This window comes from Astatotilapia calliptera, chromosome 13 (assembly GCF_900246225.1).
Source record: "Astatotilapia calliptera chromosome 13, fAstCal1.2, whole genome shotgun sequence".
Classification (NCBI taxonomy): domain Eukaryota; kingdom Metazoa; phylum Chordata; class Actinopteri; order Cichliformes; family Cichlidae; genus Astatotilapia; species Astatotilapia calliptera.
Window position 1 is genome coordinate 15,589,328 of NC_039314.1, and position 15,030 is coordinate 15,604,357.

The window sequence follows — 15,030 nt, forward strand, 5'->3', positions numbered from 1 at the left end:
TGTAATTTCCGTTGTATAACACAAGCTTGATATTTACATTCCCAATAGCGTGTATTTGTTGATAACGAACCTAAAGGATGTGTAAACAGTTTAACCTCTACCAGCATCATTCAAAAACACTGACAAAAATTATCTGAAATATATTCAAATCAAATGTTCTTATGTTGTTTTCCACGAGCTCAGAGATTCTTTACTGTGTAAATCAGGCAAGGGGAAAAAAGGAAAATCGAAAACAATAATCGTATTAGGTCCTTGGTGGCTGTGGCTTTAAAGGGGGTGAAGTCAGGACTAACAGTTTCTTAATTATCACGCCGTTTGTTTTGCTGTAGTGCTGTGACACGGGGACGTCATCGTGGCACTACAGAGAAGTATGGGGGCAAATAGGGGTGTTGTGGGCGAAATAGCAGCAGCTTTAGGGCAAAAGTGCATCGATGTGTGAAATTACAGCCCATGGTGCTACATATTGTACCAGAAGCTCTCTTCCCAAAAAATGCAGAAACAAAAAAAAAAACGTGGAGGGAAAAAGGTGGAAAAAAGAGGAATAGTTCTCAAACGTGTCCAGAGGGCAGCTGGACTCGCAACTCAAACTGCCGCCATGAAGTCCACAAAACTTCTAAATAACAGCCAAAGATTGCGGTTGTTGTGCTTGCTGTGCCAGTCAAAAACAAACGTACAAAAATTCAGCTGAATGCAAGGTGACTGCTCAGGCACACCATTCACTGGAAAACACAGCTTACAGTTCACTATCATCCAGCCTATTTATAGAAAACAAAGTGACACCATTCTGATGGATAACCTGAAAAATGCATTAACACGTAGAAGTTAATGTTAACCTCACGCTTTCATGTTTTTTCTTCTCCTTTTCTGACGGATTGAGTTCCTCCAAAGAAAAGATTACGAGTGCGTAATTGGCAGTACTCTTACCACACCAACCTTTGACCCGACCAGCCTCAGCAGCGTCAGCCCTCCTTCCTATACCTGTCTGCCTCCATGAGCGTGGTGGGCTGTGTAACCTACTGTATGAGCGCCATCTACAGAGCGGTGCTGCACACAGGCCCAGGAGTAGATGATGATGATGGTGATGATGATGGTGGCCTGCTGACTGACGCTCCCCTGCACACCTCACACACCACTTCTCTGACCACACACACGCACACACACATATATGGGTAAATAAGGTTTGGCAGTTTCTGAATGTGAAAACTTTATTTGTATTTAACCAGCGCCAACATATTTTCAACGTGTATTTAGGAGCAGAAAAAATTAAAGCAAGGAAATGCTTTCATATAGATTTTGGTGCAAAAGTTCACGAAATTCCTTTTTAGCCATTCTCCCAAGCTTACAAAGTTGGTTAAATAAAACGCGGAGGGTTTCGTCTTATCTTTGTTTAATTTACAAGAAAATTGTACCATCTGTAATTATGTAATAATGATTCTTTGAGGTGTCTGCGTGTTTTTTAGGCTCTGCTATAACAAAAATCTTCACTGTGTTTGTGTTGGTAGTCCTCTCACTGAAAGCGTCCGAGCAGCATGGCTTTAAAGTAGCCTGACAGTGCTTTACCTCTTTTCTACCTCCTGCCTTTAATTTCCTTGATTCTTTACCCCAAAGTCTCATCATTTCCCATTTCGTCTCCCTCCCCTTCCTGGCTGTCGGATGCAGGGACCTCCTCATTTGAGCTGCAGGTTTTTACGTGGGCGAATCACAAAGTGTTGGAATCTATTGCCTTTGTCTGACAAGTCATCCATCTCTATGCAAGGGGATCTGTGGGATGGAGGTAGGAGGGGGGGGGGGGGGGGGGAACTGTGGGACTGCAGCTTTTAGAAACAGACACACAAGGAGAGGGGTTTCATTTTCTGCCCAAAGCTTCGTTCAGGCACAGCCCATTCTGGAGGAGAGGGGGACTCGCTGCTCTGTACTTCGCCGTGTCCATGTTGTTGTCATCTCCGCCCCTATCTGATTAAACCACAGAGCCTGCCGGTCCACCACGCCGTCAGAGGAGAGGGATTTTTTTTTCCGGTCGCAGATTCCTGAGCGGAGCAGTGGAGACTCGGTTTTACGCTTCTGTTTTCCTCATGATGTCCCTTAAAAACAAACAGTGACCCGCTTCGAGCCAATGTTTCCGCGACTGGTGCGCTCTGCACACGCGTGGGTCATGCACTGCACCTGACAGCCCCTTCTGCAGACTTTTGAGTTTAGACTTTTTTTTTTTTATTCCAGGAGGAAAACTTAGCATCGCGCCCAAGAAGTTGTTCACTGCTTGTTCACCGCGGACTCTTCCCACACGGACTGTGTTACACCAACATCTAAATCCTTGATTGTTTTTTTCTTTTTGTCATTTAAGCTGCATCACCGAGGCGAAACGGCGACCTCAGTCGATTACCTTTCTTTCCTTTGCTATCCCATGGATATTCACTGCAAAGCAGACCCCTTCTCAGCGATGCACCGTGAGTATGCTGAATTAGTTTAGAAACCAAAAACATGTCTGTCATCCTACTTTACTTTTTAGCGCACAAAAAAAAAAAAAAACGATCCTGTGCACTTGCAATGATTGCGCTCTAATTTAAATAGAAATGAAACAGTTACGATAGCGAAATGTAAGGTGATTGATATTTTTTATTGGGCCTCGCTGTTTTCCCCCCTATTGTCCAATGAAATGTACACGATTCTCACATCTAAAATCTTGCTACCTTTACTTTTTTTTTTTTCCAAATTGATTTTTTTCCCCCACTGGTTGACTTAAAAGGCTAATTGTAAAAATATAGTTTTAGCAGTTTTTGACGTTAATTTTATGATAATATAATGCAGAGTAAATAATAACAGATGGCTGATGAATTAAAATAAAATAATAAAAAACGGAAGATTTCTGACTTATTTTTAAACCCACGTGGGTGAAATCCGCTTTTATTTGTGTGTTTTTACTTTATTATCTTTAAACTTTATTAACCCTGAGGTTGGTTGTGGGAAATATGTAGGTCTGTATTTAAGACACAAGTGGAGAGGGGGGGAGGATTTAAAAAGAAAAGAGTTAATTTAAATACAAAGCTTTTATTACCTGGGAAATCACCTGCCACATTCAGGCTACTTTTAGGGAGGCAGGGAGCACGCTGTGTGCAAATGGATGTAGCCTTAACGTTTCACTTTATTAACAATCTCTCACTTTGATTCGGATGGTAAAGAATTAAAGTGACGACAGAATTTAGAAAGCGTCTGCTTTTTTCTGCTTGTTTTTTCCTCGCGTATTCCCTCCATATGATATGCGTAAAAGAAGACCCGGACTCTGTGTGAATTATTTATCCCCACCTCCTTCGCACAATCCGCGTTTGTAATATGAGTTATCAAAGCTTGTTTTAATTATTTACAATAATTGTGCAAGGAAAATTAAACAGGTTGAAACGTAATATCTGCGACATGTGTTAGGCTGCAGGAGGGGGGGAGATCCTTTTGGAAAATATTGCCTAACCAAGCCAGTGAGCAGGGACAGATGAGATCCTGGAAATGAAAAAGAAAAAGCAGATAGATTTTATTTTTAAATTGTGATATTTTTTTTCTTTTATATTTCACTGTTACATTTGCTGGGCAAAAATCCTCTAAAAATTGAATGTTTTAAAATTAGTTTAAAATTGTGGCAGCTTTAATTCATTTATTATTATTATTATTATTATTATTATTATTGAACAGCATCAGAGTTCGCTAATATTCAGATTTGCGTCACATTGTGTGTGTTTGTGCTACTTTGATTTCATTTACTCTGAAAATTCAACACACACACACAGTAGAGGGCTGATGAGCACACACAGCAGTGTGTTCTGCAGGTATGTAATGTTATGTCCCCTCCTCGTGTTGCTGTTGTATCCCACGCAGGGCACGGCGGTGTGAACCAGCTCGGCGGGGTGTTTGTGAACGGCAGACCCCTTCCCGACGTGGTGAGGCAGCGGATCGTGGAGCTGGCCCACCAGGGCGTCCGGCCCTGCGACATCTCCAGACAGCTACGGGTCAGTCACGGCTGTGTCAGCAAAATCCTCGGCAGGTAAAAGGGGGGATACACTACCAAACAGAGCCCTGTGTGTGTCAAACATCAATCTTCTATAGCTGCTATATGCGCACCCAGCTCTATTTCAGCCTCAGTCATCGGTTATATAGGCAGGTCATTTTTTTCTCTCCCTTTCTTTCTTTCTTTCTTTCTCTCCCTCTCTCTTTTTTCTTGAACGCAGCAGTTCTGTGTCCCAGATTTTCAATCCATCACCTGCAGCCCCACAAGAGAAAAGCATCATAATCATGAAATAAATGTTAAGAGGGGAGTTTACAGCTAAATATTAATGAGAAAAAATATCCCAGAGAAATATGAGGCTGGCTGTCGGTGACGAAGAAATGGTGCTATCACTTCTCTACAAAAAAAAGGAAACAAAGAAAGAAAGAAAGAAAGAAAGAAAGAAAGAAAGAAAGAAAGAAAGAAAGAAACTCGAGTTGGAATAAAAGCGGCAAAATCCAGAAAACTACCACAATCTACCCAAACTTGCCTTTGAGCATCAGATGTTACTGTGAGAAATAAACGCCAAATATATACTTTCCGTTCCTATATTTGTCCATCGGTGTAAAAAAATAAATAAATATGAGCAATTAGGTAATTTTACTTGAGAGCAGAAATGCTGTGAGATAATATTCTGACATATATTTTTTTCAGCTATCAGAAGGCATTTCAGAGGTATTTCATTTCACACACACTGTATGTTTGTCACCAACATTTACCAGTAGGTCATGGTGGCATGTAGTGCATGCTACTGTAAGCTTATGCAGACTGGAAATGAGGTCCAGACTGCGCTCTTACATCTAAACTATCCTTTGTTCTGTCCTTCTCACTGCTCATATTGTTTAATTTTAATTATACTGCTTTTTTTCGTTGAAAATCCGCTTTGTGCGCCTTCCAGCTGACACTTAATTAGGCCCATATAACAGCACACTTGCAGGCCAATTAATAGATTAATGCCGCCATAATGTTCGTAGGTATTTTTTTTTTTCTTTAGCCTATATGTAACTGCAGAAGATCGATGGAGATTGTTTCCACACAAACGATTTTGTTAAAGCCACCTTTCTCACTGATCACACGACTGATTTAAATAAAGGAGGGATCCATTCAGGAACACTCGCTCTGTCCCCATGCAGGTACTATGAAACCGGCAGTATTAAACCCGGGGTTATTGGTGGCTCCAAACCAAAGGTTGCAACTCCAAAAGTGGTGGACAAAATTGCAGAATATAAACGGCAGAATCCAACCATGTTCGCTTGGGAAATAAGGGACCGACTACTGGCTGAGGGCGTCTGCGACAATGACACGGTTCCCAGCGTTTCATCCATCAACAGGTAGGTGGCACGGCTTTATTTTATTTCTTAGAAGGCGCGCTAAACTGCGCCAAAGCGCGCAAACTCTTCCAGGAATAAAGCTGTGAACTTATTTCTTTTTAAACGTCTGCGTGCAAGTGATGGAAAAAAACAGGGGGGAACAGATAAAAAAAAAAACAAAAAAAACAAGAAAGGAACTTTTTGTCGTTTACCAAACTTAAAAAAAATAAAAGTGTAGCTTTTTTATCCCCACATACAAGGCTAAAACGAGCCTGTTAGGGGTGGTCTCATAAGTGCAATTCAATCCCCTGTGCGGCCCTGCGCAACACAGCCAGCACTGCCGCTGAGGCTGGAGCCGCGAAGAATCACATCTGTCTCGATAAAAACCGATCAATACAGCGTAACCAGATCCAGAGGCAGAAGGAAATACCCAACAAAGTCGTTCAATACGCGGACCACAGAGGCGGCAGCACCATCTTTATTGCCAGCCAAATGGAGGAAGAGAGTGACAACAGACCACATAGGCTTTTACAGGACAGTTTGTAAAATTATTATTATTATTATTATTATTGTTATTGTTATTATTATTATTAGTAGTAGTAGTATTCGTATTATTCGTATTATTCGTATTATTCGTATTATTCGTATTATTATGTTGTGGCTGTAGGAGCTGATTTAACTACAGAATTAAATCAACTAATGTAGAAACTGCAAGAAAAAAAAACATTCGTCCAGAAACAGAGGTGATCTGCGGGTATTTGTGGGATAAGGGAGTTTCTGTTCCACGAAAACAGCGAAAGCAGTAGACACCCTACACCTTCACCTTTCCACATGAAGCAGGACAGCAGCAGACAAAGTGTCTTTAGACAGAGGACTCTGGTGAAAAAAACCCCTCTGCATGTGTGCAAAGTGAAAAAGCCCGCAGTGCCTGCCAGTGATGAACTTTGGTTAGGAGGCACTGTTCCAGAGAGCTGGTCATCAGCATTACATTTTAATGAGCTGAAGAGAGTCTCATAACACAAGCAGCTAAATGCAGGAGATGGATGAATCTTTGCTAAATTTAAATTTAAAAAAACAACAACAACAACAGAAAGATAGGGAGAGGGAAATAGCAGAAAATCACATGGCTTTGGAAATTATATCTTCAATAGGTTCTTAGCACTATTGTGTGTTTGCACCTGTTGTTTCTAAAACCACAGCAGTTTGTAATCCATTTTATGTCTAGTTTTTTTTTTTTTTTTTACAAAAATAAAAAAACAATTTTTGATAATCTGCTCAGTTTGAACTTTGTGGAACAGCAGGACAGGGAGGAACATGTCCTTTGAAACCGCATTAATAATTAACTCTTAGACTTTGTTGCACTGCACAAATCTGCATTTTTTTTCTTCATTCCTTAAACATGGCATCACAAATCAAAACATAGCAATCAGTGAGCCTTACTCCACTTTTATTCCCTAAAGTCTTTCTTGGCATTGAAAAGAAGTTAACTGGCACTTTTAGCAAAATCTTCTCTTTGCTCTGTATAATTGTGAAAGTACTGGCTTTTTAAAATATTAGCTTAATTTCTTGCTTGCTGATGTTAAAGGGAGGAATGGGAATGGTGTGGAGGAGGAAGAAAAGAACGAATAGAAGTATTAGAGCCAGTCAAGAGGACTGAAAGGGAGAGCGGACCCCTGGTGGTCTTTGTGGTTAAGGATCTGACCTCTGCTCTGTTGACTAAAGAGGATGTCCTGGCTTTAAACACATTTTTCCTGCATTAATTATTAAAGATTACACAGAGACTGGGTTGCACTTTGTTTTGTTGTCGCAGAGAGAGGAGTTTCCATCCGCTGCACCATGCCCAGTGAACAAAGGCATAGCCGTGAGCGAATTTCAATCATATTGATCCACATTTTAATACTTCTTTGGGGATTACATTTTTTTTTACAACTGTGAAACACCAAAGTCGTTAATTCATCCATCCAAATTGCTTATTCAATATCAACAACATAGACTTGAAACAAAGTCCTTGAATTTATGAGACTCCCTCGAGTCATGAGGTCAGATAACTGTTGTGGTGAGATGTTAGAAATTCAAATATGATATTGATGTGTGTTTTCTGGAGGAGACTACCTGCCTTTGTTGCCCCGCCTGAAGGAGAGAGCACGGAGGACACATGAGATAGTGAGGGGAATGAAAAGAGTCTGATGTACATTTTTGCCCCTGAGGACGTTAACCCCATAGATGCCTGATTCAGAACTGATAGCTTATTGCCGGATGCCACATGTGAGCGCCATTCGCCTCATTTGCAGTCTGTAGAAGTCCGTTTCTGTCACATACCTCTAAAGTGAGAGGGCACACAATACTGCCTGTTATTCAATGATCTCAAGTTGAGCTGTCAATCAGAACATTACCATAGTCACAGTTTAATGTAATGCGATCATGCCCCATAAGAGCTGAGCTTGTGCAAATCCCATTGTGCTCGTCTTCCTAAAAGAAATACAGCAATCATCAGATTTACTGTAAAATAAAATTTGCCTTCATTTGTTTTAATTACAGCCTGCTTTAGTTTTTTATTTATTTATTTACTTATTAAGTGTACAACAGATTAATCGGCACCGGAGGTGACAGCAGTCTCAGCTTCAGCAAATAAGATGCTATTGGTTTCCTTTCACAAATAATGTATGGTTCACAATTTGCATTTGCTGTTCCTCTCTGCCATTCGTTGTCAGTTTTTCTATCTGGGAGTTCCAATCAATAGGGTCTGATCCTCGGTCAGCCCGGGGGATTCCTGCGTGCTACACTCGTCGAGTGAAAAAGGGCAAAAAAAAAGTGAGAAATACAGAAATAAATCGGCTACCAGTAAAGAAAGAAAGAAAGAAAAGTAAGAGATGGAGGTTTGAAAGGCAGCTATTGCAAAGTACAGTAAAGCTGATAGGACACTGGACAGTAAAGAGAGTTGAAATGAGAAAAGAGGATGAGAGTGGGAGTGAAAGATCAGCTTTGAGAGATGGAGAGAGAGAGAGAGAGGAGAGCAAGGAGAAAAGAGGGAGTGGGGAGCAGGAGAGGCAGATTATTAGAGTTGGCCAGGTAGAGCCAGTGAAGCTGATCATTGAGGTGAATTGATGTGATTTCATGCTTTGTTTGCAAGATCATTCAGACCAAAGTGCAATGAAGACTTTCCCGCCACATCACATCTTACTGCTATAGGGACTTTATCATATTTCTAACCTCAGAATCCAGCTAGATTGAATCCAGAGTCTCAGGGGGCAGCCCCCATTCAGTCTTGCACAGGAGACGAGAGATTGCTCCTAAAGCCCCGAGATTGGCTATTGGTGACAGGGGCCTGAATATGAGGATACAAGTGCCCCAAACGATGGAGCACTTGTACATGCACAGATGTAAGTGGACGTGATGTGTCATGTTTAAGTGTCCTGTGGCGGACCGGTACGGTGTAAAATCTCAATTCTCTGAAAGCACTATTGATTGATCCGTGTGTGTTGTTCCCCTTACCAGGATTATCCGCACCAAAGTCCAGCAGCAATTCCACCCATCCCCTGACGGATCTGTTACACCACTCTCCACGCCCGGCCATACCATAGGTGAGCATCAATACGGCTACACAGGCCAATCAAACGAACAAATCGGGGCTGCAGAAAGAATAAGAAACGGAAAAAAAAACTACACATGAACACATATTAACCCACGTTAACCTGAAGAGACACACAAACACACACAGTACTGCATGCGCACTCTAACTCTGCTTTCTCCGTCAGTGCCCAGCACAGCCTCCCCTCCTGTGACCAGTGCCTCCAACAATCCCGTAGGATCCTACTCCATCAACGGCATTCTGGGTATCCCCCGCTCCAATGGTGAGAAGAGGAAACGAGACGATGGTAAGGGAGACATAAGATCCCTTTGTTTGCCATCCTTTTAATTATTTTCATCACTCATCTCCTACTTTTTTCCTGTGTGTGAAGAAGATGGCATTTATGACAGCGCTGCAGCCAAGTGTGTTTTTGTGTGCTGTCTCCAGTGACTTGTTATGCTGTATATAAGGCGGGATGAGAGTTGCGAGAGTGCTGTGATTCAATCAGCTTTTCGATGCCCTACGTTCTACCATACGCCTACAGAGCTGTATCTCAATTTTATACCACGCTCAGATGTATTGTAGATATCCCATACAGCTGTCATACAACTCTAAAGCCCTTCGGAAAAGGCATCAACGCTGCTGCTCCGTGCTTTTATTCCAGTAAAGTAACAAACAGCAGAAAAAGTAGCTCTTTTGAAATTTCCTGCTTTGATCCTGTCAGATAAGTCATGATTTATCATTATGGACTATATTTTTTTTTAAAGATAAGGATTGATTGATTTGATTATGATTTTAATTATATTTTTCCACGATGATTCAAATAATTTTAAGTATATTAAAACATCCCAAAATATTTTTTTACTAGCAGGGGGCAGGCAGCGAATAGATCTATATACACCCAAAGATTAAGTGAAAGCCTATCCAGTCCAAGCCAGAATTTCTCATTCCGAGGTAAAGCTAGAGAGTGGACACACACACACACTGCCTGAGGGCTAATAGATTATCGGTTGTGCAAACAATTGGCTTTTTTAATGCCTATGAATTAACATGTCCCTGGTGGAGGCTTGAACAGGTGTAGGAACAGACCGGTGGAGGCAGGGAAGGGGCTGTGTGTGTTTGTGAGTGTGTGTGTGTTTGTGCATGTGTGTATGTGTACAAGTGTGATTCTGTGCTTTGAGGTGGCTGATGGGATGTTGAAAATGATCTCAAAGAGCACTTATCAAAACAGGCCACTTCCTTCTTTTATGTTTCTGTCTCTTTAGTTCTCTGGAGTGGCAACCACTTGGATGGGAGGAAAATAGGACATTGTAAGTTTAAGTTAGACAACCTTCTCTTTTGCTTTGGTCAAACAGATCACAATACTGTCACGCACTCTATTTGCTCTTCCAGGGTAATGAGCTTATGAGGTGTGGTGTGGCGGGGAAGACTTTTTCACACAGATTATCTCCCTAGTAATGAAAACGAATAAAGCTAAATAGACTAGAAAATCACGTTTTCCATAGATTGTCATAAACACAATGCAGTTTATTGCAAAAAACAAATGCATATTTACTAACGACTCTATTTTTCTCATTTCTATTCAAACTGACTTGTGATATAAAAGTTCCAGTGCAGGTTTTTTTTTTGTATTTGGATATTTAATTAAGTAACTTCATTTAATTATTAACCCCTCATATTTTAGAATTATAGCGTCTTTTTTTATTACCAAAAATAAATAGGCACACCTATACAGCAGAAAATATCCATTTTTTAAAGCTAAAATGTTAACATGCTTCTTTGTCTGTTGTAAAAATATAATTAATTTGGGGGGAAAAGTTAAGCAAGATTAGAAACAAAAGGAGATCAGTGCAGGAAAGTGTTTGATTTTTAAATCTACAAATAACTGACTGGACTTTGCACGTCTGTATACTAGTAATTCCTTTAATGCTTGTGCCTGCGTTGTGATAATCTGACCGTGCTAAATGAAAAACCATTTCACACTTTTTGTGCTGATGGTGGTTGCTGGTGATCCTGCTGTGGTTGAAGTCAGTGGTTGCCCTTTTAGGAAGAAAAAGGTCCCCATTACTGCAGGGCTGTAGAGATAATGTAGTGTGACACGCGTTATGTACACCAGGTCCCCGTAAGACGAGCTTCAGGGACATAGGTGCCATAAGAGCTATTAATCTGTCCTTGTCATGTGTTATTGCAAATTAAAAGTAGCATGTTACACTGGACGGCTTTGAGTGAAGATGGGAGGAGGAGCGACAAGAGGAGCAGGGGAATTTGTCGAAAAAAAGTGGGTTTATGAGGGAAGGAGGGAACAAGGAGGTCCAGGCAGCCTCAATGAGAATTGAGCAAGGATTAATTTTAGGATCTGTGCATGCCTGCGAACACACCTATGCACGGAAATGTGTCTTTTATGTGTTTGTGCGTAACTTCGTGGCTTCCGATGCTCTTCACATAGTGAACATAGTGACATTTAAAAAGAATTTGCAATTCTGCAGAGAAAAGCTATTAATTCACAAATTAACATCTCTCCCTCCCTCCCTTCCTCCCTCCCTCTATCTTGGATGTGCATGCTATCGAAAAGACAAAAGAAATAGCCTTAAGGGGGGAAAAGAGAGAGTCTCAGTCCTATCTGTGGAGAGATTGGTTTGCATGTCTGCAAGCAGCGATACCAATTATGCCAGTGCTGGGAGAATGCGTCTCAATGCGCCCCTCTCCTTTGCCCCACCGCTCCCCCCACTCCCTCCTCCCACCACCACTACTACCACCACCCCACCCCGAATCTATCCATAGCCAGATTTATTTGTGTATCTCATTACAGGAAATGGAATGTTGTTCCTGCCAAATGCATTAATAGTGAAGTGGGGAAATTAGCTTGTTGTACAGCCTGCTCTCACCAAGTCATTTAAACCTATGGTGGAGTTGGAAGCCAAGAAAAGACAGAGAGGATTGGGTGACAACTTCTGTGTGATTGTAAAATGTGTATTACAGCGCTATAAGTCCATGCAGTCGTTTGCAAGGTTTGAGGCCTGCGGTAATTTCTCGCAGACTATTTTGAGCTAATTAATATGTCACATACTTGCATGCTATAACTTGTTCTCTTTGTACATCGAAACATGTTTTTATTAGAGCTGCAGCTTAGTGTTTTCTTAGTCTTAGTATATACTGACAGGTTACTGCTGACCTTGTTGCTTGTTTGCAGTCAGGTTGATGTGACCTAACTATATGTTTTTCTCATCGCTGGCTCTCCAAGTCCTGTGCAGAGTCCGGTGGAGCTCTGGGGAGGACAGGCAGTAGGGAGCCACGGTGATAAATTAGATAGAGAAAGCAAAGGTCATAACTTGTGATTGTAGCGTGGGTGTGGGATAAGTGTAGAAGGAGCTGATGAGTGTGTGAGTGGGGAGGGAAAAAAATACGGCCTAGCAGGTTGCTCATTCATGACATAAAACCATGATCATCGGCAGCAGCCAGAATCATATCAACCTTACTCAATAGCTTGAGCGAAAAAAAATGAATACAGTCACTGTTTTGATTTGTTCACATTTGATATTTGGCCCTTTTGGAGATTGTCCACAATGTATCTTTTAACACACGTGACCCATTTGTGGAGTTTATATCAGTTACTGTATGGATTTAAACCTGGGCCTACACTGGTTGACTAGTCAAGCCACTCCATGACAATGAGTCAATAGAGGATCACTTTAGAAAATAAATGCATCCAGAGCAAGACAGAAAAATGGAATCATGAGCACCATGATGGCCCTGATGGGGTGTGTGTGCGAGAGAGAAAAGCCCAGGTTTGAGAGGGGCCACAGAGCGTAACATAGAGACAAGAGGCTGTTAGGGCCCTGACAGTAGAAGAGGCACAAAAGGGTCCACACTGCATTCCTCCCCCTCCTCCTTCTGTGATCTATCGCTGTCTTTCTCTTCAAGATTTCTTTCCTTCTCTCGTCGTCCCCTTGTTCTTCTTCTTCCTGAGTCTTGTGGTTTAGTAACGTGGCTATGCGAGCTCCAGCTTACAGTTGTAAACAACATACAATGAGAGCCGTCACAAAAAAAAATTTAAAGAGAGGAAATTTACTCAGTGGAGAGGAATCATGTCAGAGAAAAGTCAATTATGGGCAGCAATGCAGAGAATTAATGGAGCGATGCATTACTCAGCTTGAGGAGGGAGAAACGGCACGAGAAAAGTAGGGATACGTTAATTGCATTTCTACAAATACTCACCACACAGGGCGGCTGTGTTAAACGGCAGACTGAAAGCAGAGGAGGACAAAGAAAAATACAAGATGGGCATAAAACAGTGAGAGAGACTCTGTGGCAAATAGCAAAAAGAATTTCACATATTTAGACGTATGAATATTCCTTTGAATTTCTTTTGCAGTTTTTGACAGATTTGTCCAAGTCAAATATTTTCCCCTCAAATCTGACCGATACAGTGTCTTGCTCAAAGAACCACTAACCCTGCATTCAAAGGCTAAATAACTGCCACCAGATCTTATTAATATTCCAGAATATACATTTAAGTGGTTTTATTTATTTATTATAAACTTTCTGTCAAATATAGTAAATAAAACAAATAAAATAAAGTGGAGATCTGCGAAATCCTGTCAATGCAGCCGCGGTGGAAGCAGTGAGAGCAAATATCAAACAAGCATCACTGTGCCTGCTGACAGTCAGTACACTGGTTGGGGTGCTAAATCGAATTAATAAAGCTCTTAAACATGCCACAACATAACAGGATCTTAACAGCCATGGCAGTGTTGCTGCTTCTCTCCCTCTTTCTCCCCCACCCCACCCACCTCTCTCCTTTCCGCTTCAGAGCTTTCATAAATATAGCTAGCTTACAGGGAAGGAGTGTTCACCCTCTGGGTATACCAGTTTGTTTGCGCTCTCTCTCTCTCTCTCTCTCTCTCTCTCTCTCTCTCTCTCTCTCTCTCTCTCTCTCTCTCTCTCTCCCTTCCCAAGCTCAACAGCATTTTTTTTCTCAAAAAAACCCCCCATCAATAAATGATCCACAATTTGCGATAGCATCATTCCACCTATCAACAGAGGCCGAGTAAGTAAAGCAGCCTCTGATCTGAGGGACTGCATGTCATTGATTTACGGAGAGAGCCAGCCAGTGTGTAGGGATTCATTTGCCTTTCAAACAAGCCTCCACCTCTACTTTTCTCTGAGTTATCTTATCATATAAACAGGAGAGATGAAAGAGGGACATTAGTGCCACCACACCATCACAGGACCTTAACATCCCCCAAAACACGACAGATACAGCTGAGGTCTTTTTCACAATAGCTACTGTTACTGGGAAAGTGTGTGTGTGTGTGTGTGTGTGTGTGTGTGTGTGTGTGTGTGTGTGTGTGTGCGTGTGTGTGTGTGTGTGTGTGTGCGTGTGTGTGTGTGTGCGTGTGTGTGCGTGTGTGTGCGTGTGTGTGTGGTACAAAAGGCTGAAAGTGCAAACATATGAGTGGTCTGATGAAAGCCTACAATAACTTTTAGGTTTAAAATCTCTGAATACATAATGATAAAAAAAAGCACATTTTTCAACACAACAAGGTCGAACAGCACCTGTTTAAGCTGATCAAAACAAAACAAAAATTTAATGTGGGAATGTCACCTTAGCAGATTCTTGTTTTTATCTCTGTTTGTCTCCTCACACTTTTGTGTTAAAACAAAGAGACGCAGTCAGACGCTGCTGTGGGAGTGATAAGAGAATACCTGCTGAGACACCCAAAGGGGTTGAAGAAACACTAAGAAAAAGAAACAAACCAGTCAATGAGACAAACACACACACACACACACACACACACATGCGTGCAGTCTGACAGTCGTGCTTCACACTCCACTTGACACACTGACTGTCAAAAGGATGAATCTGATTTAATGCAGCTATCTTATGATATATAGCAGACGTGAATCTCTAATGCCGAATACTGAAAATAAATGATTTGCTGCTTTTAAAAGGCCAAATCAGTCAATTTTTTAACACATAAATTTGAAAGATACTCGCATATTTTCACAATTACAAAACTGACAAAGTCTCTATCATTAGAAATTTTACAAGGTTACTTGTATAAGAAAAGCTTTAACTCTTTCCCCCATAAAGATGACCTCACCTGTACCCTTAATGATGAGTT

General features: G+C 41.3%; 1 protein-coding gene across 13 annotated transcripts in view; it reads left to right on the plus strand.

The window, feature by feature from the left end:
* The first annotated feature begins 2,336 nt into the window (after positions 1 to 2,336).
* Positions 2,337 to 15,030, plus strand: part of pax2a (paired box 2a) — a 28,831-nt gene continuing 16,137 nt past the window's right edge. For 3 of the 13 annotated variants that reach the window (XM_026190361.1, XM_026190368.1, XM_026190370.1), the window contains exons 1-5: positions 2,337 to 2,444; positions 3,850 to 4,027; positions 5,161 to 5,358; positions 8,833 to 8,918; positions 9,093 to 9,212. In XM_026190361.1, coding sequence (XP_026046146.1) covers positions 2,402 to 2,444; positions 3,850 to 4,027; positions 5,161 to 5,358; positions 8,833 to 8,918; positions 9,093 to 9,212 — 625 coding nt within the window. In that variant the 5' untranslated portion in view covers positions 2,337 to 2,401. Of the gene's footprint in view, positions 2,445 to 3,849; positions 4,028 to 4,681; positions 4,703 to 5,160; positions 5,359 to 8,832; positions 8,919 to 9,092; positions 9,213 to 10,170; positions 10,216 to 15,030 lie in introns of all 13 variants that reach the window. The other 10 variants (XM_026190360.1, XM_026190367.1, XM_026190358.1 and 7 more) reach the window with 6 other exon arrangements.